Source organism: Eublepharis macularius, chromosome 10, assembly GCF_028583425.1.
Source record: "Eublepharis macularius isolate TG4126 chromosome 10, MPM_Emac_v1.0, whole genome shotgun sequence".
In the NCBI taxonomy this organism is placed as follows: Eukaryota; Metazoa; Chordata; class Lepidosauria; order Squamata; family Eublepharidae; genus Eublepharis; species Eublepharis macularius.
The window spans coordinates 95,584,681-95,611,441 of NC_072799.1; the positions used below are offsets into that span (position 1 = coordinate 95,584,681).

The 26,761-nt window shown below is 47.2% G+C and overlaps 1 protein-coding gene across 3 annotated transcripts in view; it reads left to right on the plus strand.

Moving 5' to 3' along the window:
* Positions 1-2,120: 2,120 nt before the first annotated feature.
* The window catches only part of PDS5A (PDS5 cohesin associated factor A), a 120,991-nt gene continuing 96,350 nt past the window's right edge, over positions 2,121-26,761 (plus strand). For all 3 annotated transcript variants that reach the window (XM_054989704.1, XM_054989707.1, XM_054989706.1), the window contains exons 1-2: positions 2,121-2,307; positions 2,988-3,170. In XM_054989704.1, the coding sequence (XP_054845679.1) occupies positions 2,281-2,307; positions 2,988-3,170 (210 nt within the window). In that variant the 5' untranslated portion in view covers positions 2,121-2,280. The remainder of the gene's footprint in view (positions 2,308-2,987; positions 3,171-26,761) is intronic.

A 26,761-nucleotide genomic window follows, 5' to 3' on the forward strand; every position in this document is an offset into this window, starting at 1 on the left:
TAGCATTGCATTTGCAAAATGCAATGCAAAGCAAGCAGCAAGAGATTCCCGCCTAGATTTCAGGTAGGGGAGGGGTGGGGAGGAAAGAGTAATAGAGTAGGAGTACAAGGGGGAAGAGGGAGGGGGATCAGGCAAGGGAGGGGGGAATTAGGAGTGTCCAATCCCACTGCTGCATCCTCCTTCCAGCCAATGGATTCTCTGGAAGAAGATGCAGCGGGGGATTTAAAATAGAGGCTGGACTTTGGGACAGCTTCTGTTGCTGCTGGAGAGAGATAGTGAGAGAGACACTGCTTCTTCTCACTGTCTCTGCCTTGGCCTGACCTTCCTGGACTGGAGTGGACAGTGGAGTGGACTTCTGCCTGTGGACTTCTGCCTGTGGATCAACTCAGAGGGGAAAACGGAGGCAATTCCCGCTAAATATACCGGCGAAAAAGAGAGAGAGAAAAAATCTCGCGGGAAACAATATTGAATTATACAATTCTTACGTTATTGTAATAAAGTATTTTCAATTACAACTACTGAAAAAATTATACAATCTACTCATATACAGTCAATAAAGATGTCCAGAATGTCTATCGTCTGTGTGTGTTCTTTAATCACGGTATGTAGATGAGTCTTCACAAAGTCTTCTCATATAAGATCAATTTGAGGAATACAATGAACAGAAAGTGCCACGCCCAATCTGGGGCCGGCTACAAACAGATTTCGTCCCCTTTGTCAGGGGCGTGGTTTATAACTGTAAAAAAGTAACATTCTTATGTTAGTGGTCCCTCTATGTCAAAATCCTGTTTTACTCAGTGGCTAACCAGGTGCCCTGCAAGGCCAACAATCAGGGGGCAGAAGCTGGCAAGTCCCATGACACTGGCTCCTAGAAATGATATTCAGAGGTGTTTACTGCCTCTGCAAGTGGAGGTGGCCTTTAGTTATCACGATTAGTAACCACTAAGAGACCCTGACCTGGATAGCCCAGGCAAGCCTGACCTCTTCAGATCTCAGAAGCAGTGTGGGGTCAGCCTAGGTTAGTATTTGGATGGGAGATCACTAAAGAAGACTAGGGCTGCTGCAATGCAGAGGCAGGCAACGTCAGACCACCTCTCTTGCCCTGAAACCCCTAGCAGGGGTCACCATAAGGCAGTTACGACTTTCCTGCATTTTCTGCCACCACCAGCCACTAATGGACTCCATGGATCCGTCTGATCTTCCTTTTTTCTGTAAATGCAAAGGACAGGAGCAGGTAGGAAACGAAGCGTGAACTTGGGACAAGCCATATCCACGTGGCACTTCCCCTTTCACAAGTTTAATCAAACCTTCAGGAAAGGCCAGTTTTTAATGTCTATAAAAAGACATGCTGGGATTTAAATCTGTCTGGCCTCTGATCTGACGCCACATCCCCGGGGCACGAAAGGGAAGTCTCTGGTACCCGAAAGACCGACATTGATCGCTGCCTCAGCTTTTGGGAGTCTTTCAGGGGCTGCTGGACTCTGGCCTTCACCGCGGTTCCGCGCAGAGCTGCAAGTCGGGAGGAAGGCACGGGCTGGGGTTGCCAACTCTGGGCTGGGAAATTCCTGTAGATTTGGGGGTGGAGCCTGGGGAGGACGGAGTTTGGGGGGGGGACCGCAGCAGGGCACAACGTCACATAGTCCACCCCCCCCCAAAGTTGCCATTTTCTTCCGAGGAGCTGGTCCCCGTCACCCGGAGACGCGCCGCGGTTCGGGGGGGGGGCGCTCCTGGTCCCCGCCTGGAGGTTGGCAAGCGTGCTGGCGCCTGCCGCAGCGGGGCTTGCCAGCCGGGCGATGCGGCTCCGCTCGGGCCCGCGGTCGGGGCGCCCCCCGGAGAGCAAGCCGGTCGCCCGGCGCCTCCTGCCCTGAAGGGGAGGCCCCTGGCCGGGCTGGGACCGGCCACGCCGGGCGGGGCGGGCGGCCCCTCGGCCCCTCCCTCCTCCTCCTCCTCCTCCTCCTCCGGGGGGGGGGACGGAGGGAGGGGGCCCGCGCGGAGCCCGCCGCGCGCCTCTCCTCCCGGGCTGCCCTTCCGCGGCTGGCCGGGGCGCGGCAGTGTTTCCCCGGGCGGGCGAGCGAGGCGAGGCGAGGCCAGCCGGGCGCCCTCTCTGCCTGAGCCGCCGGGAGCGAGGCGGGCGCCGGCGAAGGCAGCAGCCGAGGCAGGGCGCCGGTCGTGGGCCGCGGCGGCGGAGCAGCAGCAGCAGCAGCAGCAGCAGCAGCAGAGGCGGCGGCCGCCACCCCCCGCGCCCCGCTCGGCGGCAGGAGCCGCGCCCGCAGGCCGCCCATGCTGCACCTTCCGGAGCTGCAGGAGGTACGGGCGGACGGGCGGGCGGACGGGGCCAGGCCCGGGTGCGCCCGGCGCTCTCGCCGCCCTTTCCTTGCCCGCCAGCCCGTGTCCCCCCCCACCCCCACCCCACGAGGCGGGCGGCGCGGGGCCGGAACTTGGCGAGGGGTCCGGGGGTGGAAGTTGGCCGGAGGGTGGCCCGCGCTCGCACCCGCGCCCGGCCGGGCCTCTGGCTTCTGGCCGGGCCTGGCGGCGGGGCTGGCCGTCGCCTCCTGCCGCTCTGGGGCTCCGGAGAGTTTTGCGGCCTAGCCGTTGAGGCCTCGCCGCCGAAGCCCGCCGGGAGCGCCCCGGCCCGGCCCGCCTCCCCCGCCTCCCTCCCTCCCCGTGGCGGAGGGGCGCGCGAGGGTCTCCCGCCCCCCGCCCCGCAGGCGAGCCGCTTCCCTTGGCTTCGGGGGCGGCGGCGGGAGGCGAGGAGGCCGCGCCAAGCGAGCGCAGCCGCCCCGGGCGGGCGGGCGGGCGGGCAGGGAGCGGCGCTGGGCGGCCGCGGCGGGGCCGGTGGCGGTGGCGGGGCGAGGGCCGCGGGCCGGGCCGGGTGCCGGGGGCCGGGGATCGGCGCGGCCTGGCGGTTGAGAAGCGGGGGGAGGCGACGGGAGCGGGCCCGAGGCAGCCGCGGCCATTCCGCTGAACTTTTGTTTTCCGACCGATAGAGGCCGGCCGAGGACTGCGGAGAAGGGGACTTCCTCGGCGGCGGCGGCGGCGGCGCCAGGATGGACTTCCCCGCGGCCCCGCCGAAGCCGCCTCCTGCCGACGGCAAGATCATCTTCTACCCGCCGGGAGTCAAGGAGATCACGGACAAAATCTCCAACGACGAGGTGGTCAAGCGCCTGAAGGTGAGTGAGGCCGGCCCGCCGCGCCACTCAGCGCTGCCCTTTGTCCCGCCCTCCCGCCGGGACACACAAGCCGGCAGGGGGTTCCCCGGCCCGACCCCTGGCAGGGGAGGCTGCCCCAGGCCGGTTCCCCCGGGGGCGCCTAGGCCGCCCTGCCGGCCTGCCAGGCGGGCCCCTGAGGGTGTTTGCAGGGGCCTGTTTGTTTAAAGAGCAGCCGCTGCTGCTGCTGCTGCCCTTTTTGTGCTTAGCGTGCCTGATGGCGGCTGGGTAGGTGAGAGAGTGTTGGTAAGGTGTGTAGGCCTCGTCCCGGTATGGCAAGGCGTCTTCTTGCAGCCTCAGATTTCTCTGCCGAGTGTGAAACTTGGATATTCTGCTGCTGTTATAGAGAGTTTTATAGATTCCTCTGCTCCAGTCGCTTAATTTGCAGTGACCCTCGTTTTGTGATTATGAGGCGGCTTTGAGGCAATTGCAAAGAGTAAGAAAGTCAAACCATGCTGAATCATCATCCTTTGAAACGTAAAGCTGCGTGTTTATCTTTTTCTAATACAACTGCTTAATTTTGTTCCAACTCCATTTTCCATTAAGTGAAAAAAAAAGCAAAAACAAGCAGTGGTTATAAATGTCATGTCTAAGGAAGTAGTTGTTTAAACGTAAGAGCTTTTAAAGAAAACGTTCATAGCTTTCTGAATCCTGTCATCTACTTGCTATTAGTTATACCTCTGTGTCTTGTAGGGAGGGGAAAGGGTTTTCTTTTTCTCAGAGGCTAGGATAAAGGAGATATGCACAAGTACAGGTATCCTCGGAGGAAGCAGAGATGAGAGCAGGATTAGCCAATCTGAGGCCATAGGAAGGAACCTGAATGGATGTTGCAGAGCCGTCTCCCATGTCCTGTGACAACCAAGATAAGTTGATTACTGCAACAGCCAGTCATGCTCAGGTGCTGCCTCAAGCAGAGAAAGAAACTCCGCGAGGCTGCCTGAGTGACCCGGGTGTGGTGCTTCAGCCTGGTACACCTTGAGACATTTCTGCCAGAGGGAGAGCCTGAGCATCTGTGGCGCTGTGCAGAGCTTGAGAAAGCGTCAGACGAAGGCGGCTTTTGAGGAGGATTTCCCGAGAATTCTTTGGAGCACTGGAGACACAGCCAGGGAGTTCTGGACAAGGTCCAAGCTCTCCCACAAGTCATCTGGCGTGAGCTGAGGAGTTTGGAGTTTGGGGGTGTGTGTGTGTGTGATGACCACGAACAATGGCTGGGTAGTAGAGAAGTAAAAAAAAAAATGCAGGCACCCTCTAATTATGTGTTTCAGTTAAATGTGTTTAAGTGAATTCATGATGGCTGCTGTGTTGGAAGCGCATTCAAAATTTTAAAAAATGTTGACTGTGCTCAAGTGTTGTGCAACATTTTGAGAACACACAGAACAATGTAAATACCATGGCAATAAATTTGTCTCAGCATGGCATCTTAGGCTATCCACTAACTCCTGAAATAAGGATTGTGACCACCTGCATAACGTATCTGAACATTTAGGATATTTTATGTTTGATTGGTTGACATGTATGTGAAAAACCTATTCTAGAGGCAGTCTTGAATTTAATGATCCAAGCCAGAATGAAAAGAGAGAAGCCAGTAGCAGTGGATGGAGACAGAAGTGAAATTGGTGGCACCTTTGCCTTTGTAGGACGTGTATATATTGATGCACAAAATAAATAAATAAATATAAATAAATAAATAAATAAAAGGGAGTTTTGAACACGGGGGAGTGAGAAAGAAGAGAAGTTGCTCTTCCAGCTAGCTATAATCAGCCACAGAAAAGATTTCTAATTCTGTGATGTAAAATGTTGTCAATATTTCTCACCTTATGCTGCCGGCTGGCAAACAGGTTAACTTGTATAATTATGCAGCCAACAACACAACAGGGATGGATTTCTTCTGTATTGTGCTGTTATATAGTTGACTGTAAATGCACCTAGCAATGCAGGCTTGTGCAGAATTTCTTCCTATCTAAACTATTCAGTTAAGGTGACTCGACAAGAGGCTTGGAGATTGGTTAAGTGGAAGGCTTTCCATGTGGATATAGAGATAGGACAGTTGCCCGAGCTAGACGTGTTTGTTCACCTCTTGCTTTTAGGGATTCTGCCTCCGTTAAATCCCCCTGCTGTCTTACAGTTCCCACTCACAGGTTTGCTTTTATTCTTGGAGATTAATTGCTTTCCCATCAGGGGAACTAATGGGGAGATTTACCCGGGTTTCTTGTTCAGGTGGGCTGTGTGGGTGTTTGGTGTGAGAGAGACTTTGGCCCACCTGTTGTTGTTTTCTTCTCAATGGACTACTCTTAAGATCCTGTTGGATGTTCCCTATTTCATTTAAATACCACCTCCCATTGGAGCTGTGGGTGGTTTTTTATTTACTGGCGGACATTGATTTGGCAATAACAGCTTCACTGGTGAAATTTTTGGCAATTATAATTTCATTGGAACACCAACATTAGTTTTAAACTGTTTTTTTAGGAGAGATTCTATGTCGTCATTTGCCCACAGAATTTAATTCTCTTTTATATCTAAATGGTGAATCTTAACTACTTTTTGTCTATTTTGTCAAGTATTATTATTTATCGTTCTTCTTTTACTCTGTTGATCTCATATTTTTAATGTATTGTTATTTGGTTATTGTATTCGATTTTAATCATGTTTAATTATGCTTAAGGCCTATAATCATTAGGCAGAATAAATTGATGATGATGAATCTAAGTGAAGGCAGACGAATGAGCTTCGGCTTGGGTCACTCTGCGTGGGGTTGCGCTGTAGGGGTAGTTTATAGCTGTATCATGGCCCGGAGCGCTGCTCTCTCTCTCTCTCTCTGCAGGGCTTCTGCGTGCAGCGTATAGTACCCAAGTGCTGCCCATCAGCTGAACAGCAAATGGCTGTGGTTGTTTAGAGGAAAGCCAAGACTTCTCAAAATATCAGTATGCAACCTGTCATCACCTTTTACAATTTAGTTGTTTTCCATGTTGGATGTTTTTTTTTGCCTTGGGAAATCTGCAAAATAAAGTTGATTGTTGGTAACAAGCATTTATGATAAAGTGCCATACTACTACAATGACGATCCATTGTTGTTAGTTACTGGATGCATGGGTAGCGCACTGTCCGTGATGCATTTTAGAGCAGATAGGATGTTTGTCTGGGTGTGTATTTTGTGTCCAGATACACGTATTGCAGCAGAAACCATGGGTTTGGCTTGATGTCCTAATTGCTTTTCTTCAGTAGCATATTGGTAAATGTTTAATATAGTAATCTTCAAAGTCTAAGCAAATGTAATTGGTTGGAATTGCCTGGTTGTTTTATTCATGTTGTACTTAATCACTGTTAATACTGTACGCTGAAGCTTTAACTGGATGGTATGGCCAGGCCTGCATGTCCAGAAGTTAATACTTGGCATTTCTTCCTGCCGGCTTTTGTATTCTTGCATTCCTTCGGCAGTTTTGAATGTAATGCATGTTGTCTGGACCCCAATAAACCTGCGTACTTTGCTCCACCTCACTGTGGAGGGCAGCAGGCATCCGGGTGAAGTTTTACAGAATCCGTAGGTCTCTGCCTGCGCTGGCTGCCTTTGTTCTTCACTGCTTCATTAATTTGTCACGACTGCATCTCTAGATCTTCTGTTAACATTCTACTACAATACCTTCGATTTCCCCCAAAAAATAATTAAATTGGGATATACCTCATCACACTGTGACCTTTCCCAGGAGCCTTGATGATTTGAAGTTTAATGCCAATGTATTATGTAAGGATAGTTCTGGCACTTGCCATGTGCTTTTCTAGCATTTGAGACCAAGTTGCTTATTCCCTAGAGCAACCCTATCTTCCCTTTTTGCTGCTACTTTGATTAATCTGGTTGCTATTCTGTCTTGTTAGTTCTGCTGCTAGGCAAACGGCTTTACGTAAATGACTACTCTCAGCTAGTTGAAAAGGCATTCTCAGTTTCTCTTTGCTGTGATGGACCTTGTTGATTACTTGCTGTAATTTTTTCTTACCTATGGTTGAATTTTGATCACACGCAACTGTTCTTAAGTGCTCACCTGCTTCTATAATACTGTGATGTTCTAGATAGTAGAGAGCAGAAACAAAGTGGATGCCACAAAAAGGGGTTTCCTTCTGGTGTAATATTTAAAAAGCTCTTGCCATGAATTGGTTTGGCATGAAGCTTGGGAAAAGAGGGTTTTAAGCATTACGTAAACCATATGAGTAATGGTGTTGGAGAATACTTTGTGTGCGCGTGTGGGGACTGTGCTGTTGAGGCCACATTGGTTTTAGTGGGAGATTTACTTATTTAGATATTTATACCCCACTTTTCTCCCCAAAGAGAAGCCAAAGCAGCTTTACAACATCATTCTTACCTCTTCTGTGTGATCCTAACAACCATCCTGTGAGGTAGGTTAGGCTCAAAGCGCGTGTAATTGGTCATCCATCCACAGCTCAGTTCAATTGAAGACCAACCAGAATAGCACAGAATAGTATAATATTTCTCCAACTTTGTATTTCTCTCCACCTAGGAATGGGGGGTATAAATGCAGTTGGTGTTTGTAATCTTCAAATATTTAGTTAATGATAGATTATTGGGCAGCTCAGGTCCAAACTTGCCAAAACAACATTTAAATTGCTGTTGGGGTCAACAGGGAAACTTACTGCTTGCAGATTTTCTGAACTCGTTTATATCAGGCCTTGACGAATCTTTTTTGGCTTGAGGAGCCAGCCCCACAATTTAGGGCCCAGACTCATTTTCAGCTTTCAAGATTTTGTGTTTTAATGACAACATTTTTATAATTATTACCTCAAACCCTAATCTTAGCTTCTTTACAGTTTCTTGTAATTTTATTAAAGCTATGATGAAAGCATTGTATATAAAAATAACAGGGGTTATTCTGGTTGTCATGACTACAGCAAAAAGCTCACCTTTAACCTTAAGCAAACCTCTCCCCAATTTCTCAAAATTTCATTATTGTTTTAAAAACGAATATTGGGGCCCATAAAAAAAACAGCTGGTTAAGAAGTGAATGTATTTACCAGCGCTGAAGGGTATAAAGTTAACATATAAATGCAGTGATAGGAATGTCATATCTGCATTTTTATGAAATACAAAGGACCGTATTCTGATGTGAAATAAGCTTTGTACTTCTGATGATCACTGAGAAGCACTACAACGAAATAATTGCTGGAAATACTAGGTGTCAAAAGGAATTTTCTATGCGCCATGGTGACCTGGCGCCTGAGATTTATTGAACTTTGGTTTATATAATCCCACATTCTGATCTCCTGGCAGAGTATGTGTGAATGGCCATCTGCAACTGTTCCCTGACATGTTAGCCCTCCTTCCTGTCTAGCTGTTGACAGACAGGGTAATCCTTTAAAGCTAAGAGTGGCAGTGTGAGACCAGATCACGCTTGTAGAAGCCGTATCTCCATGTTTTGTGTTGTTGTGTTGAGTGCTATGTAAGTTATAAATACAGTTAAAGGGACAAACTCTTGCAGTAATGCTGTGGTGGGAAGAACAGTGCAGATAAAAGCAAACTAGTAGTGTGTGGTAGTCTCCTTTAGTTACAGCTGCTTGGCTATATTTACTTGGTAGAAAGTGTCATTTAATGTCACTGAAACCTGACTTGAGAGAAACACTTCTTCATATTGCAACAGCTTTTTATATCCTTTTGCTGCAGCTAGGTGCCCCATTTTGATCACGTTAGAACACCAAACTAAGTGTATAAAATGCTTTATTTATTTATGTCATTTATAGTCCGCCTTTCTCACTGAGACTCAAGGCAGATTATACAGTGTGAGATTAGTACAGTCAATTTTCAAGGATGTTTCCATAAACGATGCCATAAATACAAGTTTACAAAGACATAGCATTAGTAAGAATCCAATACAGAGTTGAAACAATGTTGAAAGAGAACATCAGCAATTCTAGGGCTGACATTAGACCACATGAAGCACGAGTAGCTCATAGGAACACCTACTTAAGGTCACAAGTAGTATGAAAGGCGACATAGTGGTGAAACATAAGGCAACATGGTGGTGATATATTTGTGTATGTATTTTTACCTAAATGTATTTGTGTCTGAACTCAAATGATTTCACTAGTCTTAAAAGGAATTCTAGACTAATTCTTTGAGGTGAATTGGAAATTAAACTTTCATCAGTTATAGTAACTTCCTTGTCATACACAGAGTGCTAATTAACTGCAAACTTGCATGTACAGTATTCCTGTGATGGTCTCCTGGCAACATCTAGGGAAATGTCAGGAAAAAGGGGAGGGCCCCGCAGGCTGAGCGCGTGCTTCGGGCTTGGCTTTGGGTAGACGGAGAGTTCTCCTCAGGTGGCTTAGTATTTCTGTGGTCCAGATAGTCATAGGGTTAGATTTTATAGTTGCGTGAATGAAATAGGCTCGTGGTGATGAATCATCCCCACATTCCCCCAGCAGGTATCTCTGAACACTGACAAGGCATTACTGGAAGTAGGGGGGGGGGACCATGTGGGCAAATTGCCACAGCCAGCTGCAGTGAGGGGGGGGTGGGAAGCAAGCAGATTCACCTCTCCCTCCCTTGCACCAATGGAACTTCTGCTGGTGGAGTTAAAGGCATTGGATCTCCCTCAGAGTCTTCACAATGTTTGAATCCTTTACTTAATGTAGTCCTAATGATGTGAGCTAGAACTGCTTGCCTTCTCTTCCCACCAGCACAAACTGCACTGTAGCTTATCACCACGACTTCCCTTTTTGATATTCCTTGAGCTGATCTGAGACTAAGCAAAAAGAGCAAAGTTCACCTGATGCTGAAATCGATGTAATGTGTGGATCTTTGGATCTAACTTCTCTCTGGCCCCAAGCTGCTCCTAAGGTCTGCTGACCCCCAGGACCAAAATTTGGAAGGGGTCTTATGGGATTTCAGCCGGCGGAGGAAACTTGCTGATGTATTTGTAAGCTGCCTTGAGTAGGACTCTGAGGCTGCAGAGAAATCTCCTAAATAAATAAACTGATGTTAAAATACTCATTACTTGCAACATTAAACACACTTGTTGTTTTGGTTCACGGTTCCATGGACGCCATCCTTGGCTCTACCCTAATGGCTGCTTGGCCCATCCTGATGAGGGCTCCAGTTTGTAATTTTTAAAAAAATATATATAGTCTCCCTTTCTCACTCAGACTCAAGGTGGGTTTCTGTTGCAGGGCAGAGGCAGGAGCCTGTGCCCATGGAAGTGGAGGAGGACGGTTCTCGAGTGAGCGGAACTCTTCCCCCAGCCAGCCTTCCCTGTCACCAGTCCCTTTATAGGGCCTCCCTGGAACCTTGGAACTGTATTTTATGCTGCATTTTATTTATTTATTTATTTATTTCAAATTTCTATGCCGCCCTCTCCGCGGGCAGGCTCAGGGCAGGTAACAACATTTTAAAATACAATAAAAATTCATCTACATTAAAACAGCAGTGTATTTCTATTAATACACATTTAAAACAGGATGGTGGACAGCCTTCACAGGGAGGGTTAAGATTTTATGCACCCCTTTTTTCAGGCCGGCAGAGGCCCAGCCTCAGTCATATGCCTGGCGGAACAACTCTGTCTTGCAGGCCCGGGGGAAGGATAGTAGGTCCTGCCGGGCCCTGATCTCAGCAGACAGAGCGTTCCACCAGGTGGGAGCCAGGACCAAAAAGGCCCTGGCTCTAGTCGAGGCTAGGTGGGCCTCCTTGGGGCCAGGGACCACCAACAGCTGTTTGTCCCCTGATCGCAGTGTCCTCCGGGGAATATATGGGGAGAGACGGTCTCATAGATACACTGGTCCCAGTCCTCACAGGGCCTTATAGGTCAATACCAGAACCTTGAATCTGATCCAGTACACCACTGGCAACCAATGCAGCTTGCGTAAGATCGGTGTTATATGTTTCTTATTTGGTACTCTCGTAATAACACACACCGCTGCCTTTTGTACCAGCTGTAATTTCTGGGTCAGGCCCAAGGGCAGCCCTGCATAGAGCAAGTTACAGTAATCTAGCCTAGAGATAACTGTTGCCTGGATTACTGGAGTTAAGTCATGGGTTGACAAGTAAGGGACAAGTTGCCTGGTCTGCTGCAGATGGAAAAAAGAGGACCGAACAGCCACTGTGACCGGTACCTCCATTTTCAGGGAGGCATCCAGGATCACCCCCAGGCTCTTAACCCTCGGAACTGGCACTAATGGTGCCCCACCCAAGTCCAAAACTTCGCACCAACTGGGCAAGGGGTGCATATAGATGTTAAACAATAATGGGGAGAGTATTGCTCCCTGTGGGACCCCGCACACCAAAGGGTGGCAGGATGACAATGAAGATGTGATTTTATTGTTGTTTTTAAATCCTATTATATAAAAGGCAAAATGTATTCCAGACAATTCACCACCTACCCTGGTATGCCTCCAGAGGGTGTTGCCGTAGAGGGAAGCTCAGATGAGGCAGCCCATGCCTCCAGAGATGACACCAGGAAGCCCAGGCAGGAAGAAGGCGGCAATGCCCGCCTCCCTTCACCTGGCCGGGATCAGGTGTGGAGCAGGTGGCAATGCCCACCCCCCTTCACTCGGATGGAATCTGGTGCAGAGCAGGAAGCAATACTTACCCCCCTTCACCCGGCCAGGAGCACGAGCGGAGCATGAGCGGAGCAGGTGGCAATGTCTGCCCCCTGTCTTCACCCCGTCAGTATTAGGAGCGGAGCATGAGGCAACACCTGTCCCCTCTTCACCCGGCCAGGATCAAGCATGGAGCAGAGGAGGTGACAATGCCCGCCCCCGCCTGTACCTGGACAAGATAAGGCCCAGAGTAGGAGGCAATGCTTGCCCCCTTCACCTGGTCGGGATCAGGTGTGGAGCAGCAGGCAATGCCCGCCTCCCCTTCATACAGCTGGGATCAGGAGTGGAGCAGGTGGCAGTGCCTGCCTCCTTCCTTCACCCAGGCAGGATCAGTCACAGAGGATGAGGCAATGCCCGCCCCCCTTCAGCCAGCTGGGGTCAGGCGCAGTACAGGTGTCAGTGCCTCCCCCTTACCCAGCCAGGATCAGGTGCATTGCAGGTGGCAATACCCACCCCCTTCACCCAGCTTGGATCAGGGCTGGAGCAGGCACAAATGCCTGCCCCTGCCTTCACCCAGCCAGGATCAGGCACAGAGTAGGCAGCAGTGCCCGCCCCCCTTCATCCAGTTGGGATCTGGAGCAGAGCAGGTGGCAATGTCTGCTCCCTGCCTTCACCCAGCCAGGATCAGGCGCGGTACAGGCGTCATTGCCTCCCCCTCACCCAGCCAGGATCAAGTGCGGAGCAGGCAGAAATGCCTGACCCTCCTTCACCCTGCCATGATCAGGCGCAATGCCCGCCCCCCTTCACCTAGCTGGGATCAGGAGTGGAGCAGGTGGCAATGTCTGCCCCCTGCCTTTGCACGGCCAGGATCAGTCACAGAGGAGGAGGATCCAGAGGAGTGAGCCGTGTTAGTCTGTAGTGGCAAAATCGAAAAGAGTCCAGTAGCACCTTTAAGACTAACCAATTGTATTGCAGCATAAGCTTTCGAGAATCACAGTTCTCTTTGTCAGATGCATGATACAAACTGGTCAAATACAGAAGAGGAGGGGGGAGAGGGGAGAGAAGGAGAGGAGGGACAAGATGCAATTAGGGGGGAGGCAACCAAAACATTCCTTTGCTAGATCCAGAGGAGTTAGCCGTGTTAGTCTGTAGTAGCAAAATCATGCATGTATCATGCATCTGACGAAGAGAACTTGATTCTCGAAAGCTTATGCTACAATAAAATTGGTTAGTCTTAAAGGTGCTACTGGACTCTTTCATTCCTTTGCTAGTAAATGTAAACATCTCCTTTTGGTGTGTAGTCAGTTTGCCGTGTTAGTTTGCAGCAGTAAAAGCATCCAATTTCTATGTAGTATAAGCCCTCGATAACCACAGCTCTCCCTGCCAGATGCATCTGACAAAGAGAACTGTGGTCCCCGAAAGCCCACACCAGGCGTCACTGGGCTCCCCCAGACCATGAGGAGGAGGAGGAGGCAGTGCCTACCTGCCCGCCCTCCCCTTTCTAGAGTTCATTGAGTTTTTTCCCCACAACAGGCTTTGTTACTAGTGTATTTATATTTACTGAATTTTACCTGTTGTAACCTGCCCCGAGCCTACTTTTTAGAGGGCAGGCTAGAAATCATATCAATCAATCCATTCAATCAATTAGTCAATAAGGACTCAAAATGTGTTTCCTTTTATTTAAACCTCATATGTTGAGTACTATTATTGAAGGTGAATAAACTATATCCGTCCTTTAAAAAATCACCCAAAAAGGCCAACGTACACAGATATTCAAAAAGTGTATACAAATTTTGTATGTTGAACATATCTTAATATACTCTAATTAGTTAATAGTCCTTATATTATAACTTTGTATTTCACTGAATGATTTTATAGTGTTTTTGTGTTTTTATGGAAATTGTGTTTAATTATGTATTGTCTTAAATGATGTGATCCGCCCTGATCTCGCTTGTGGGGAGGGAGGAATAGAAGTTTAACAAAATAAATAAATATCTAAACATACAATAATATCTTAACCTTTTTTTTTTGCAGTTTTATTTATTCCAATAAAGATAAATTTATTCCAATAAAATAAAAGATGTTTGCATCTTAGTTGTTTATACATAGTAATTGTATCCATGAGCATTTCCTTAACCAAGCCTATGTCAAAGATTCTGTCTTTTGTGTCAAATGCTTTGCTATAAGTAGACTTCTGTCACTGTTAAGAGCAACATTCGAGTCCAGTAGCATCTTAAAGTGTGTATGTTATATGCCGTCAAGTCGCCTCCGACCTATGGTGACTCTATAAATGAGAGACCTCCAAAACGTCCTATCATTAACAGACTTGAGTCCAGCCATCTCGTTTTGGGACTTCCTCTTTTCCTGCTGCCTTCTACTTTTCCTAGCATTATTGACTTTTCCAGAGAATCTTGTCTTCTCACGATGTGAGCAAAGTACGGTAGCCTCTTAAAGACCAACAAGATCTCCATGGTATTGCCTTGCAAAAGGAGCTTTGACTCTTCCTGGAAATCTTGTTGGTTTTTAAATACTTGAGTCTGCTTTTCTCCTGCAGACCAGCATGACTAATGACCTGAAGCTGCCACTATCAAATTTCTTAACAAAATATCCACTTTGTTCTAGCTTTCTTCCATCTGTCCTAACAAAATCAACATAAGGCTAGCTATTATAAATATAGCCCTGCCAGTGTTTCCACACATCCAGATAATCCCACCACATAGCCAGCAGTATTCTTTTGCTTGTAGGCAGTGTCAGTGTTGATCAGGTACTACGCCAATTTTTTAAGGATTCCTATTTATTTGTGATCTTAATCTGGAGGTGTTCGATATATTGTCAAAGGCTTTCACGGCCGGAGAACAATGGTTGTTGTGGATTTTCCAGGCTGTATAGCCGTGGTCTTGGCATTGTAGTTCCCGACGTTTTGCCAGCAGCTGTGACTGGCATCTTCAGAGGTGTAGCACCAAAAGACAGAGAGCTCTCAGTGTCACAGTGTAGAGAAGATGTTGGCAGGTAATTTATATCTACTCAGGAAGGTGGGTTTGGGCTGAGTCATCCTGTAAGAGTTTCCCAGGGTATGGAATGCTAATGGAGGGAGGCTTCACTGTATCCTGAGGAGGTTCTTTTGCATATGGATTGGTGCTTGATATGCTAATCTTCTCTGCAGGGCTATTGTAGGATGTAGAGTATTTCATTAGCCTGGTGTTTTTCAGGACTGGAAACCATTCTCTATTCATTCTTAAAGTCTCTTCTTTCCTGTTGAAATTGTGCTTATGCTTATGAATTTCAGTGGCTTCCCTGTGCAATCTGAAGAAGTAGTTGGAAGTGTTGTCCAGTATTTTAGTATCATGGAATAGGATATTGTGTCCTGTTTGAGTTAGGCTATGTTCAGCCACTGCTGATTTTTCCGGATGGCCAAGTCTGCAGTGTCTTTCATGTTCTTTTATTCTTGTCTGGATGCTACGCTGTGTGGTCCCGATGTAAACTTGTCCACAGCTGCAGGGTATGCAGTATACTGCTGCAGAGGTGAGGGGGTCTCTACTGTCTTTTGCTGAACGTAGCATCTGTTGTATTTTTCTGGTGGGTCTAAATACTGTTTGTAGGTTGTGCTTTTTCATAAGCTTTCCCATCTGATCAGTGATTCCTTTGATATATGGCAAAAACACTTTTTCTGTGGGAGACTGTTTTCCTTAGTTGTTTGATTTATCCTTGGTTTAATCGCTCTTCTGATTTTATTTCTGGAGTAGCCATTTGCTTGAAGTGCGTGGTTTAGATGATTAGTTTCTTCATTGAGAAAGTGCGGTTCACATATCCGTCTTGCACAGTCTACTAATGTTTTTATTATGCCTCTTTTCTGTCGAGGGTGGTGATTGTAGTTTTTGTGTAAGTACCGATCTGTGTGAGTTGGTTTCCTGTACACCTTGTGACCTAACTGAAAGTTTGCTTTGCGAATGACCAAGGTATCTAGAAATGGAAGTCGTCCCCCCCCCCCAATTTCTTTCTCCATGGTGAATTGTATGTTTGGATGGATATTGTTGAGGTGGTTTAAAAACTCCATCAATTCTTCCTCACCGTTGCTCCAAATGATAAAGGTATCCTCTACGAACCGGAACCAGACTGTAGGTTTGTGGGGTGCTGATTCTAGAGCTGTTTTTTCAAAATGTTCCATGTAGAAGTTTGCTATAACTGGGCTGAGAGGGCTTCCCATGGCCACCCCATCCGTCTGTACATAGAATTCGTTATCCCATTGGAAGTAACTGGTTGTCAGACCATGGTGGAATAAGGTTGTTACATTCTCTGGAAAAATCTGATTAATAAGTGTCTTTTGTGTCTTTTCCCGGAACCTTAGTAAACAGGGATACAACATCAAAACTGACGAGTATGTCCTGTGGATTAAGTTTCAGAGAACTGATTTTGTTGATGAAATGTGCTGAATCTTTGATGTAAGGTGATTTTTCCGATGTGATCCTGTAGAAGATTGGCCAGATGTTTAGCTAATTCATATGTTGGTGAACCAATGGCACTCACGATGGGTCGGAGTGGGACTGAATCCTTATGAATTTTAGGGAGTCCATATAGTCGTGGTGGCTGTGCTTCCGTCTTGCATAGTTTTCTGTGCATGTCAGGATGAAGTGAGGAATTTTTGATCAGCACATTTGTTAGCCTGGTGATTTTGCGGGATGGATCTCGTTTTAGTTTTTTGTAGGTGGAAAGGTCCAGGAGTTCCTTAATCTTCCTTTTGTATTCTTCTGTTTTCATGATCACTGTGGCATTGCCTTTGTCAGCTGGTAGAATAATGATGTCTGGATCCGCATTGAGGGTCTTGATGACGTTCCTCTCCTTGCGTGTTATATTGCTGGTGGGAAGCTTTGCCTTTTGTAGAATCCTGGCCGTCTCTCCTCTTATTTCCTCAGCCTCCTCTTCAGGTAGATGACGAATGGCAGCTTCTACATTTGCAATAATGTCTTCCACAGGAATTTCAGTGGGGGTGACTGCAAAGTTTCCTCCCTTAGCCAAGATGGAGGTTTCTTCCAGTGAGAGTTGACGGTCCATCAGATTGATGACAAGGCGTGTGTTGTCGAGCATTGGGTTTGTCTGTCTTTTTTCCTGTAATTTGTTAAACTTCTGCTTCTGTCTGGAAGTATGGCTGGTAAACACATGTTCCATCTTTCTGTAGGAGAGATTATCGATCTTGTCCCAATCATGACTTCTCATTTTATGGCTGGTGTTGATATGCAAGGAGAATAGCTCCTTGTCTTTGGCAGCAAGTTCTCTGCAGGTAGTGTGGATTCTCTCACGTAAGAGGGCCTGTTCTAGACAGTCATAAATGTGGTTAGCCTGTGGAGTTCTGAAGATTCTTTTTGTTGTGAGAAAAGATGGAATGGTTCTCGTGTCCCTGCAGCGTAGGAGAAAGGTTAAAGAACAGTGTAGATGTGCTTTCTTGTTCTGAAGTGTTTCCAATCTCCGGATCTGTTGAAATGTTTCCTCCCTGTAGAGGTGTTCGATATATTGTTGAAGGCTTTCACGGCCAGAGAACGATGGTTGTTGTGGATTTTCTGGGCTGTATAGCTGTGGTCTTGGCATTGTAGTTCCTGATGTTTCACCAGCAGCTGTGGCTGGCATCTTCAGAGGTGTAGCACCAAAAGACAAAGATCTCTCAGTGTCACAGTGTAGAGAAGATGTTAGCAGGTAATTTATATCTACTCAGGAATGTGGGTTTGGGCTGAGTCATCCTGTAAGAGTTTCCCAGGGTGTGGAATGCTAATGGAGGGATGCTTCACTGTATCCTGAGGAGGTTACAGTGTAGTTCCTGACATTTTGCCAGCTGCTGGCGAAACGTCAGGAACTACAATGCCAAGACCACGGCTGTACAGCCCGGAAAACCCACAACAACCATTAATCTGGAGGGTTTCACTGTTTTTTTGGCTGGGGCTATTATCTGCTTTTTTTCCCTAGTAGCCAGGAAGACTTGGCTTACTCAGCCTTGTGGAACAAGAATGCTTAGACCTTTGCAAGATTTTACAAGGGAAGAGCAGTGAATGTATTTTTAATGACTCTGTTTTCCAGTCTGTGGCACTGAGTTACAGCATAACGCTACCTGGCACCATTTCAAAAGGGGCACTCATTGCCCTGCTTTTGTGGCTGGTGGTTCTTAGAAAATGTGTTCCTACTGTACCAGAGCATATACATCACAAGATCTGGCAGTTGGTTGTCACAATTAAATTTGTGATTGCCATTGGTGATTGTTTGCAGACCCCTGTTCATCTGTTAAAAATGTTCCAAATTCAAATAACAAGTTAAAAAGTTTTAAACTACAGTATTATACAGCTTGTTTAATTTTCCCAATATAAAGGCCACGTAGAAACCAGCATGTTAATTTCAAATCATAATTACAATGACTGAAAGAATAATTGGCATGTGGGGGATGATCCTGGCCGAAACAAAAAAAAGTAACCGAGCAACATAATTATACAGTAGAGCGTTCTCGTAGATGATCGTTGTCTGAATGTATGAAGAGGAAGGTTTTTTTAGAAGAGTTAAACGGAGAGTCACCTTGGAGTTTAGAAGGTGGTTCCTGTTTTTGACTGCTATTTAGATAGATAGGGCCTTTCGTGCCGGGAGGGGGAAGCTTGGCTAATTGGAATGAATAGTGAGAGAGGCCTTAGTGAAGCCGTCCTCTGAGTCCTCTGCTGCCAAAGGTAATCCCCCCCCCCTCCAGTATACTGAACTGAGCTTCCTATCCATGGCCTTTTACTTTTGGGTGTGTGTGTGGGGGGGCAACCCATTTATCAAGGAGGAAAATCCATTAAGTGAAGCCTCACTTTGTCACCACTGCTATAGTTCAATGCAGCATTATGATAAATACCATTTTTTTCTGTTAAAGCTGCTGACCTTTTTGTGCATTGTCAGGGTAAACCATGTGAACCGATATTCTCGCCCAAATAGGTCAAACTATAGTGGTGATATACAGTCCAGCTTTTGATGGGATTCAAAGTAGATTAATATAAATGTGTATGGCTTGTGTATTAGGCTTTTGATTTCAGAGAATTTCGGTGCAATCTTAAGAACCCTTTCCTGGGAGGAAGCCCCATGGAGTGGACGTGCTTAAGGTGGCGCTGTGTGTGTGTGTGCGTGCGCACGCGCTTATTATCCTTCCTACTAGTGATAATACCACCTGTCCTCATTGTCTGGAGTGGCAGTCTGCAGCGCAAGGCCAATTGTGTAGGAAAAGTTGTATAGCCATATTGGTCCATGCAAAATCCAAAAATAAGAATGAAATCTGACTCAGCAAGTACGCTGAATTTTGTGAGTAAGCAGCGGCTGGGTTTATTCGTAGAAAGTGTTGGCTTGCAAAGGCACAGCTTCTGGTGATATAGTTACATTCTTTGTAATTCAGTTAACCTTTTAAAAGACCAATAAAGCTGATAATGGGCAGTAACGTCTCAAGTTACAATTTTACTTCTTTGACCAATGTTGTTGAATGAGCTTGGTCAGTACAAGTTTTATGCTTCTGGATGCCTTTTGTTTCAGGTTTTGATTTGGGTTTTGAATATAAATCTCAGGTCTTGAATCTTGAATATAAATCTTCATTTTTCTCAGAGGCTTTGTTTTTGAGTCTTGGGGTTTCAGCTACAGAACTTCAGACAGTAAAACATTCTTTTCCCATTGGGAAATTCTAGGGAGAGGGATGGATCCACTAATTTTCCATGGATCTTCACTGCAATAAATCTGTACGGTGTGTTTTCACCGGTGCACGGGCACTTAGGCTGGCAGGGTGTGGATGTGGGTTGCTGTTTCCCTCTCACTGCAGACCTCCATGTTGCAGTTTGTGTTGTTCTTGAGCCTCTCCTGGCCTCCGTGGGCAGTGCTTTGGGAGTTTGCGACAGTGTTGTGTGTGGAGGCATAACAGGAAAGTTCTCCTCCACGAATGGAGCTTTCCAATAACAGGAACCAACCCGTAGTCTTTTTTACATATATGATGTGGGATGTCGATGCATAAAAATATGTTTCTGGGCAATGAGGGGTGTTGACGAGATCTTGGCACCTGTGAAAACCACTACTTGTGCGCTGGATCCTTGCCTGTCTTGGCCGATAAAATCAGGTGAGGACCACATAAATGAGCCATTGAGGTCTATTGTAGATCAGTCGCTAACTGAAGGCACCTTCTTCTGGCTGCTCAAACTGGCAGTTATCCACCCAATATTTAAAATACTATCTCCCAGGCCCTAATCTGCCTTTTCTGGGGAAAGTGGTTGAGAAAGCAGTAGCTGACCAACTCAGACCTCCTTGGATGTAGCTATGAAATTGGATAACTCTGGTGCTCTTGACCCTTCTTAATCTAGTAGCTTTAACATGAGCGATATCCTTGTGAGATCAGATGCCATGCCACCTCTAAGAAGACCTCTTTCTGTTTCAGGACATTTGAAATGTAACTCACGTTTTGCCTGTCCCCAAGCCTGGGAGACCAAACATTTGGTCCTCCCAAACTTCGAGTTTACACTGAGGACATTTACCAGCTGTGCAACTAAATGCATTGTGTATTTATTGATGGGTAAATGTCAGCTATTATATGTAGGGTCTACATTACGTGCAGTGAGGATGTGGATGGTGGAACATCAATCACGTATAAGAAATAAACTTACCGAAGCACCCCTGTACCCTGGCCATGAACCAGAAGACTTTAAGTTCTTGGTGCTTGAAAAGTATAAACCTAGTCCTGACGCTAAGAGTGTTATACAGAAAGAGCTTCTATGCAGAGAGTCACTCTGGATTTTCAGGTTAAGAACTTACCTTCCTTCTGGGTTAAATCAAACACTGGAATTTTCTTGGTTTTTTGTAATCCTCCTGTCGTTTAATTGTCTTGTTTTTTGGTAAGATGTGCAGTTCTTCTATTTCTGTGGTCTCATAATGTGTTAAGCAGAAATTCCTCCATGTTCGTTGGAATTTCTTCCCCTCTATACAATACAATACGGCCAGCGGATTACGGTAGCTTTCGGGAAGGGTGTAGGAGGATTGTGCATCTGCATCCCGTTTGCCTTTTGCCCTTGAGAAAAGTTGTTAGTCGCACCTATTTACTTACAAACATTGGAGGTTTAGAGCACAGGTTGACATAGAAAACCTTTTTGTCTAAATGGAAGAAAATGCTGGACTTTGACTGTATGTTAATACTTGTGTACTCTTTAAGGTGTATTTTAAACTATTGGTGATGCGGGATAGTTTTGTGATTTTTTTATAGCTGTTCTGCCCGTTTCCTTGACTGAGGAAGGGAATGGAAACACCCGGGAGTCCGCCAGAAGCCCCGTCTTCACTGTCCCGTGTTTTGGATACTGTGCAGGTTCAATCTTGATTTTGTGGACTTTTCCCCTAAGAGGGTTTTGGGGCTATTATATTGATCTTGGTATCTTTGTGCTGTCTGACATGTATAATTCATTAAAAGGTCCAATATACTATAAAGAATATTTTCGACATACTTTAATATCTAATTATTTGTATTTGGGTAGCTCACTCCACAGTGGTTATCTTGTTTCCGATCCTAACAGCCCCTTGGGTTTATTTATTCATTAACCCTTGATTCCTCCTAGTGTTTTGTTGTGAAAACCAGAGTTACCCAAATATATTCTACAACATTTTTGTCATAGCTTTAATCAGAAACTATGGGAAAGGATTAGGTTTTGTGGTAATAGTACTTCAAAAATGTGGTCATTAAAATGGAAAACCCTGAAGTCTGAAAAATGAATCTGGCTCTTAAATATTTGAGCTGGTTCCTGGATCAAAAGAAATTGTGTCCTGGCCTGTCCTAATCTATTTCCCTGCCTCAGTGGCATAATGTCTAGTAGCTTAATCTTCAGCTTTTTCAGAACTGGATCCAGAGGGGCTCTAAAGATTTTGTGGTATCTAGTCAAAATTCGTGGTCACCACTGAAGTAAACTTTGACCCTATGGTGGAAGCAGCAGAAATAAGGTTAGGTTACCTGTACGCGAAAGTGTGGAGAGAGGTTGCACAGAGGAGGATCACTTGTGCTGGTTGCAACTGGGATGGTTTCCTATATAACCTGAAATCCTTGTGGGATTTGGGAAGAGTGTATGTGTGACCAGATACTTCAGAAAGGAATACAAGATACAGTGAAGAATAGCAGGTGGTAGCAGCATTCTCTTGACTTGAGGCTACGGTGGGCAGCCTGAGGAGTGAACTTGGCCCTGACTCAGTTACTGTAAAGATACGGTTGCCCTGATAACTTGGCAAGCTCATTTGTTGGTATGAATGCTAAAAAAAATCAGTATTGTTGGGATCCAGGTATATGGAATACCACCTATATTCAGTATTCAATGAGAGGTTGCAGGAAGGATTTGATGCCTTCTTACAGTCTTCTCACAAGTGTACGTACTGCTGAAACAAGGTTGGCATATCCTGTGCGTAGGTCCAGAAAGGCAGCCGTCTTCCTCTGAAGCAGTTGGATCAAAGAAGTGACCAGGCTCAGGGCTCCCGTGTCAGACAAGACTATAACAGTGAAGCCCTTAAAGAGCTCAAGAAATTCTACCAGCTAGCTAGTGCTCTTGGCTGAACTTACCCTCTCCTCTCAGTGTCCCTCCCTGAGAGCCACACTTGGAGGGCGGCCTGCTGTTCCACCAAACTCTCAAGCATGGCAGGGGTGAAGTTCCAGCGAGTCCGTTATGTTGCTGATCGGGTGATGCTCGGGACCTGCTTCTGGCGCAGCTTCATGCTGCACAAGAAGTGACCTATGATGCACCAGTATCTCACGATGAGACACTGGAACTCATGAGTTGCAGCATCCAGTCTGGGATCCTCAGTATTCAGACGCAGACCTGATGCAACCCTCACTACGAGACAAAGTTTGTGGGCCACACAGTAAAGGGGATTGAGGCTCACTTTCGCAGTCACTGCCCATTTAATTTTGCTGCCATGAGTCACTGTATATCTCATGGTGACGTCCCTGCCTACTCACTGCACTAATTGCCTCTCGACAGCAGAGATGTTGTCTGCCGTGTGTTCCTCTTCAAGACCCTCTGTGTGGAGCAAGGCCCACCTAGTGGCCTCTAATCTGGCCCTGCCTTGAGGCTGGTGGTCCCACTCCCATCCAAATGGTGATTGGTTTTCCACCGGTGAGCCGTCAGCAAGAGGTCCGCGTGCTGCCACTGAGGGCAGGTCCAGATGTCCAATGTGAAGCGCACACTTCTCCCAGCAGCACAGAACAGCTGTGCCTTCACATAGTTTTTGGCAGCCCTGTAAAGTGAGGCTGGCATGGTCTTGCTCAGAGTGGTGTGAGCAGAGGGCATGAGCCAAGGATAGGAATCTTGGAGCAGCCTGTGGAAGACAGCATCTCAGTTACAGAAAAGGGACACCCATCTACAGTGATCACCTTGCTGATGAGATGAGTGACCCTCTTCTTTGCCCTCTGGATCCCACCCCCCTTTCTGGCACTCTAGTGCCACCCCCACCAAACAACTCTGTCAAAGACACTTGGCATCCCTTCTTTACAGGAGAGGAGGGGGAGAGCACTAGAGGTGTTCATGGGATGACCCCCCCCAGCTTGCTGGTGGCTGTGTGACACCAGCCTCTCCCCCTGCCCTAAAGAAGCCCTGCCTGGTGGTGCTTCTTCAGGTGGCTCCTGAGCCTGGTAGTCGAGAGATGAGCCAGGACTTTCCCATAATGGATCCAAGCCCTACACAGCTGGCAATGTGCATCGCGGGGGTACTCTGTCCTCTGCAAGTGCTCCCAAGTATAGGAGATGTTGCGGGGTAGAAAGAGATGACCAAGGCTGGAGGGGTTGAGATGGCAGCACCCTGGGGGGCACTTCCTCCAGCTCTTCCTCTTCTGCCACCTCCAACTTCTCTTTGGAAGGCCTGCTGCTGGCCTCATAGGAAACCAGGGAATGGTCACCGGTGATGATCCTCCATCATTCTCTGGCTCCCTGGAGTGAACTCAAGGACCAGAAGACTCGTGTCCGCCAAGTCCACCCCAAAGGACACCTCATGCTGTTGCTCCTCCCGCTGCTTAATCGCAACCGTCGGAGGAGCAGCGGTCTCAGTGGCAGGCCCCTGGCCAGTGCCGGTTCCTGCCTCAAGCACCAGTGGGGGTGGCACTTCTGCAGCAGACTTGGGAAAGAGGACCTTGTGAGACCTCTTGCTGTCACCAGCCAGAGGTTTGAGAGGTGGAAGGCAACTGCAGGGCAGGCCTCTGTGTAGGCGGGGGTGAAAGCCACAGCTACCCTCTTCCTCTCCACCCTGCAACTCTTCTGCTTCGTCTTTTCCCCAGGGACCTGCCGGACTCCTTTCCTGTTGCTCGTTCTATCTCTACTAGTACTGCTGCTACTTTCAGAGTAGGCCTAGCTGAACTGTGCTATACTTAACAACACAGGACTAACCCATATTTTTTTTTCACCCTCTCATTTTTGGGGGGAGGAGGGTTCAAACCTAGCCAAATATTAGAAGTTTTCTTAAAATGACTCTAACTACTGAATCTAAAAGCTGGCTAATTGTTATGGGTCTAATGTGGAGATGGAAATATGTTCTTTTATTTAAAAGCCTTATTTTGGTTATGCTGTTGTTCTAATTAAACTAGTAAGAAGCTTAATTCCTCTTCCAGAATCAAGCAACTCCTTTCTTGAAACCCAGAAACTAGTACAGATCAGCCTGTGGCTATAAATACTACTTTTCTAAACCACTTGGCCTGGCTTCCCTGAAGCCAAGAGACCAAGAGCAAGGTGAGCAGCCTGGTTATTTACTATAGGCCAGTTTATCTATTTCACAACAATACCTGGACCCTTGTTAATGCATACACATGCCTCTTTAGGGAAAAACTCTGTTGGTCCCTAAGTGAAAATTAATTTGGGTTTTAAACAAGGCCTATACCTCACCTATATTAAAACCTTATGAAAAGTTCACCCAGCAGCAGCAACAACTGGAAGCAGTCAAGCAAGAGCACCCCAAAAGTCCGTTAGAGACGAAAACAGTAAAATAATTGCAGTACAGAACAGCAACTCTTAATATGTCTTTAATACATGCAAACAGCAATCTACCCCCCCATCAAGAACAGCATCGCTTAATAACAACAATGAACAGCAAAAAGCAATCTTCCCCCCCACAGCAATAGCAACAACAACCACTAGAGAACAAGCAAAAGCACAACAGCAGAAACAATTACTAAAAGAAAGTTAAGAAAATGTGCCCCCTTTCCTGTAATAGTAATAATATTAATAATAACATGGAATTTATATTTATGTCATTTATAGTCCGCCTTTCTCCCTGAGACCTAAGACAGATTACACAGTGTGAGATTAGTACGTTCAGTATCAAGAACACTTCTGTAAACAATGCCCTTCAGGACAACTCAACGCTCACTCAGAGCGGTTTACAAAGTGTGTTATTATTATTATCTTCACAACAATCACCTTATGGTGTGGGTGGGGCTTAGAAAGCTCCAAAGAGCTGAGACTGACCCAAGGTCACCTAGCTGGCTTCAAGTGGAGGAGTGTGGAATCAAACCCCGTTCTCCAAATTAAAGTCCTGCAGCTCTTAACCACTGCACCAGACCAACCCCTCCCCCCCCCCAAAAGACAGGAAAAAAAGACAGGTCTGTAACTCTGAAACTAGGTAAAAGTTCTTCAGGTGCTTTTTTATGTTCTGAAACTAGGTAAAAGTTCTTCGGGTGCTTGTTTTATGCTCTCCTTTCTGTCTTGTCATTAAGGTTTCAATTCCCTTTAAAGGGTCCTCCAAAACCAAAGTGGGTGCCCCTAGGAAAGTTCCATTACATATAAGGGGAACAGTGAATAACAATTGACTTGCATTGGCTCCATTGGAATGCATTGTACGCAGCACTAAAAAGTTGCCAGATGGAGTGAGAGAATCTTTCTCTGAGAATGGACTGACAACCCCTAGAAGTGGGTTATAATGGGGGCTATCCCCTCCTCGCAGGCCAGGAGGCAGTCAACTTCACACCTCCCTTCCCTCGGGGCCATGGGCTTCAGGGGTGGGGGTGGCCTGCAACACTCCCCCTTGTGCCTGGGCATGGTGACCATGTGGTAAGGTGGGTCATGTCAATGGCTGCCCCCCTCTTGTGGATCCAGGTGGCAGTCAATGGACCACTTCCCTTCCTCCCCTCCCCAAGGACCACAGGCTCGGGGGTGGGGGTGGCCAGAAACACCCTGCTTGTGCTTGGAGCAGGAACTTAGTCAGTGCAGTGAGTTTTATTGGTGGACACCCCCCTCACGGGCTTGGGAGGTGGTCAATGGACCACCTCTCTTCCTCCCATGGGGGGCTCCGGCCTCCGGGAGTGGAGGTTGGCCTGCAACACCCCCATTGATTCCTGGGGGGTGGGCACTTCATCTGTTTGGTGGGATTTGCCGGTGGCCGCCCCCCTTATGGACCCAAGAGGTGGTCAATAGACTGTCTCCCTTCCTTGTCCCGGGATCCACAGGCTGTGGGGGTGTCCAGCAGCATCCTGTTTGTGCCCAGGGGGTGGGCACTTCATTGGTGCAGTGGATTTTGTTGGTGGCCACCCCCCTCGTGGGCCCAGGATGTGGACAACGGACCACCTCCCTTCTTCTCCCCGGGGGCCACGGGCTCCGGGGGAGGTGGCCTGCAACATCTCCCCCTCGTGGCTCGGGAATGGGTGTTTTGTTGGTGGTCATCCCCTCCTCACGGGCTTGGGAGGAATTCAACAGACTGCTTCCCTTCCTTCCCCTGGAACCCACCTGACCGACGGGGTTTCCCCACACCTAGGGAAGAAGACTCCAATCCCCTTGGAGTGGGTGCATTCGCACTGTGCAAGGAAGCCATCAAGGTGGTTCCAAGTCCCCTTGCCAGGGAAGCTGTCTCCCTCTCTGGGAACATGACAGAGATTAAAGGCCATTCCACTTACAGAGGAGTGGTGGACACCGGCATGACCAACCTCGCCGACTTGGTGCCTGTGATGCAACGGAATGGATACTTCCTCCATCTTCGTGGGAAGGCTAGTCTAAGGCTATTCTGAGTGCCCTTGCGAAGGGAGTCCACCCCCCCCAG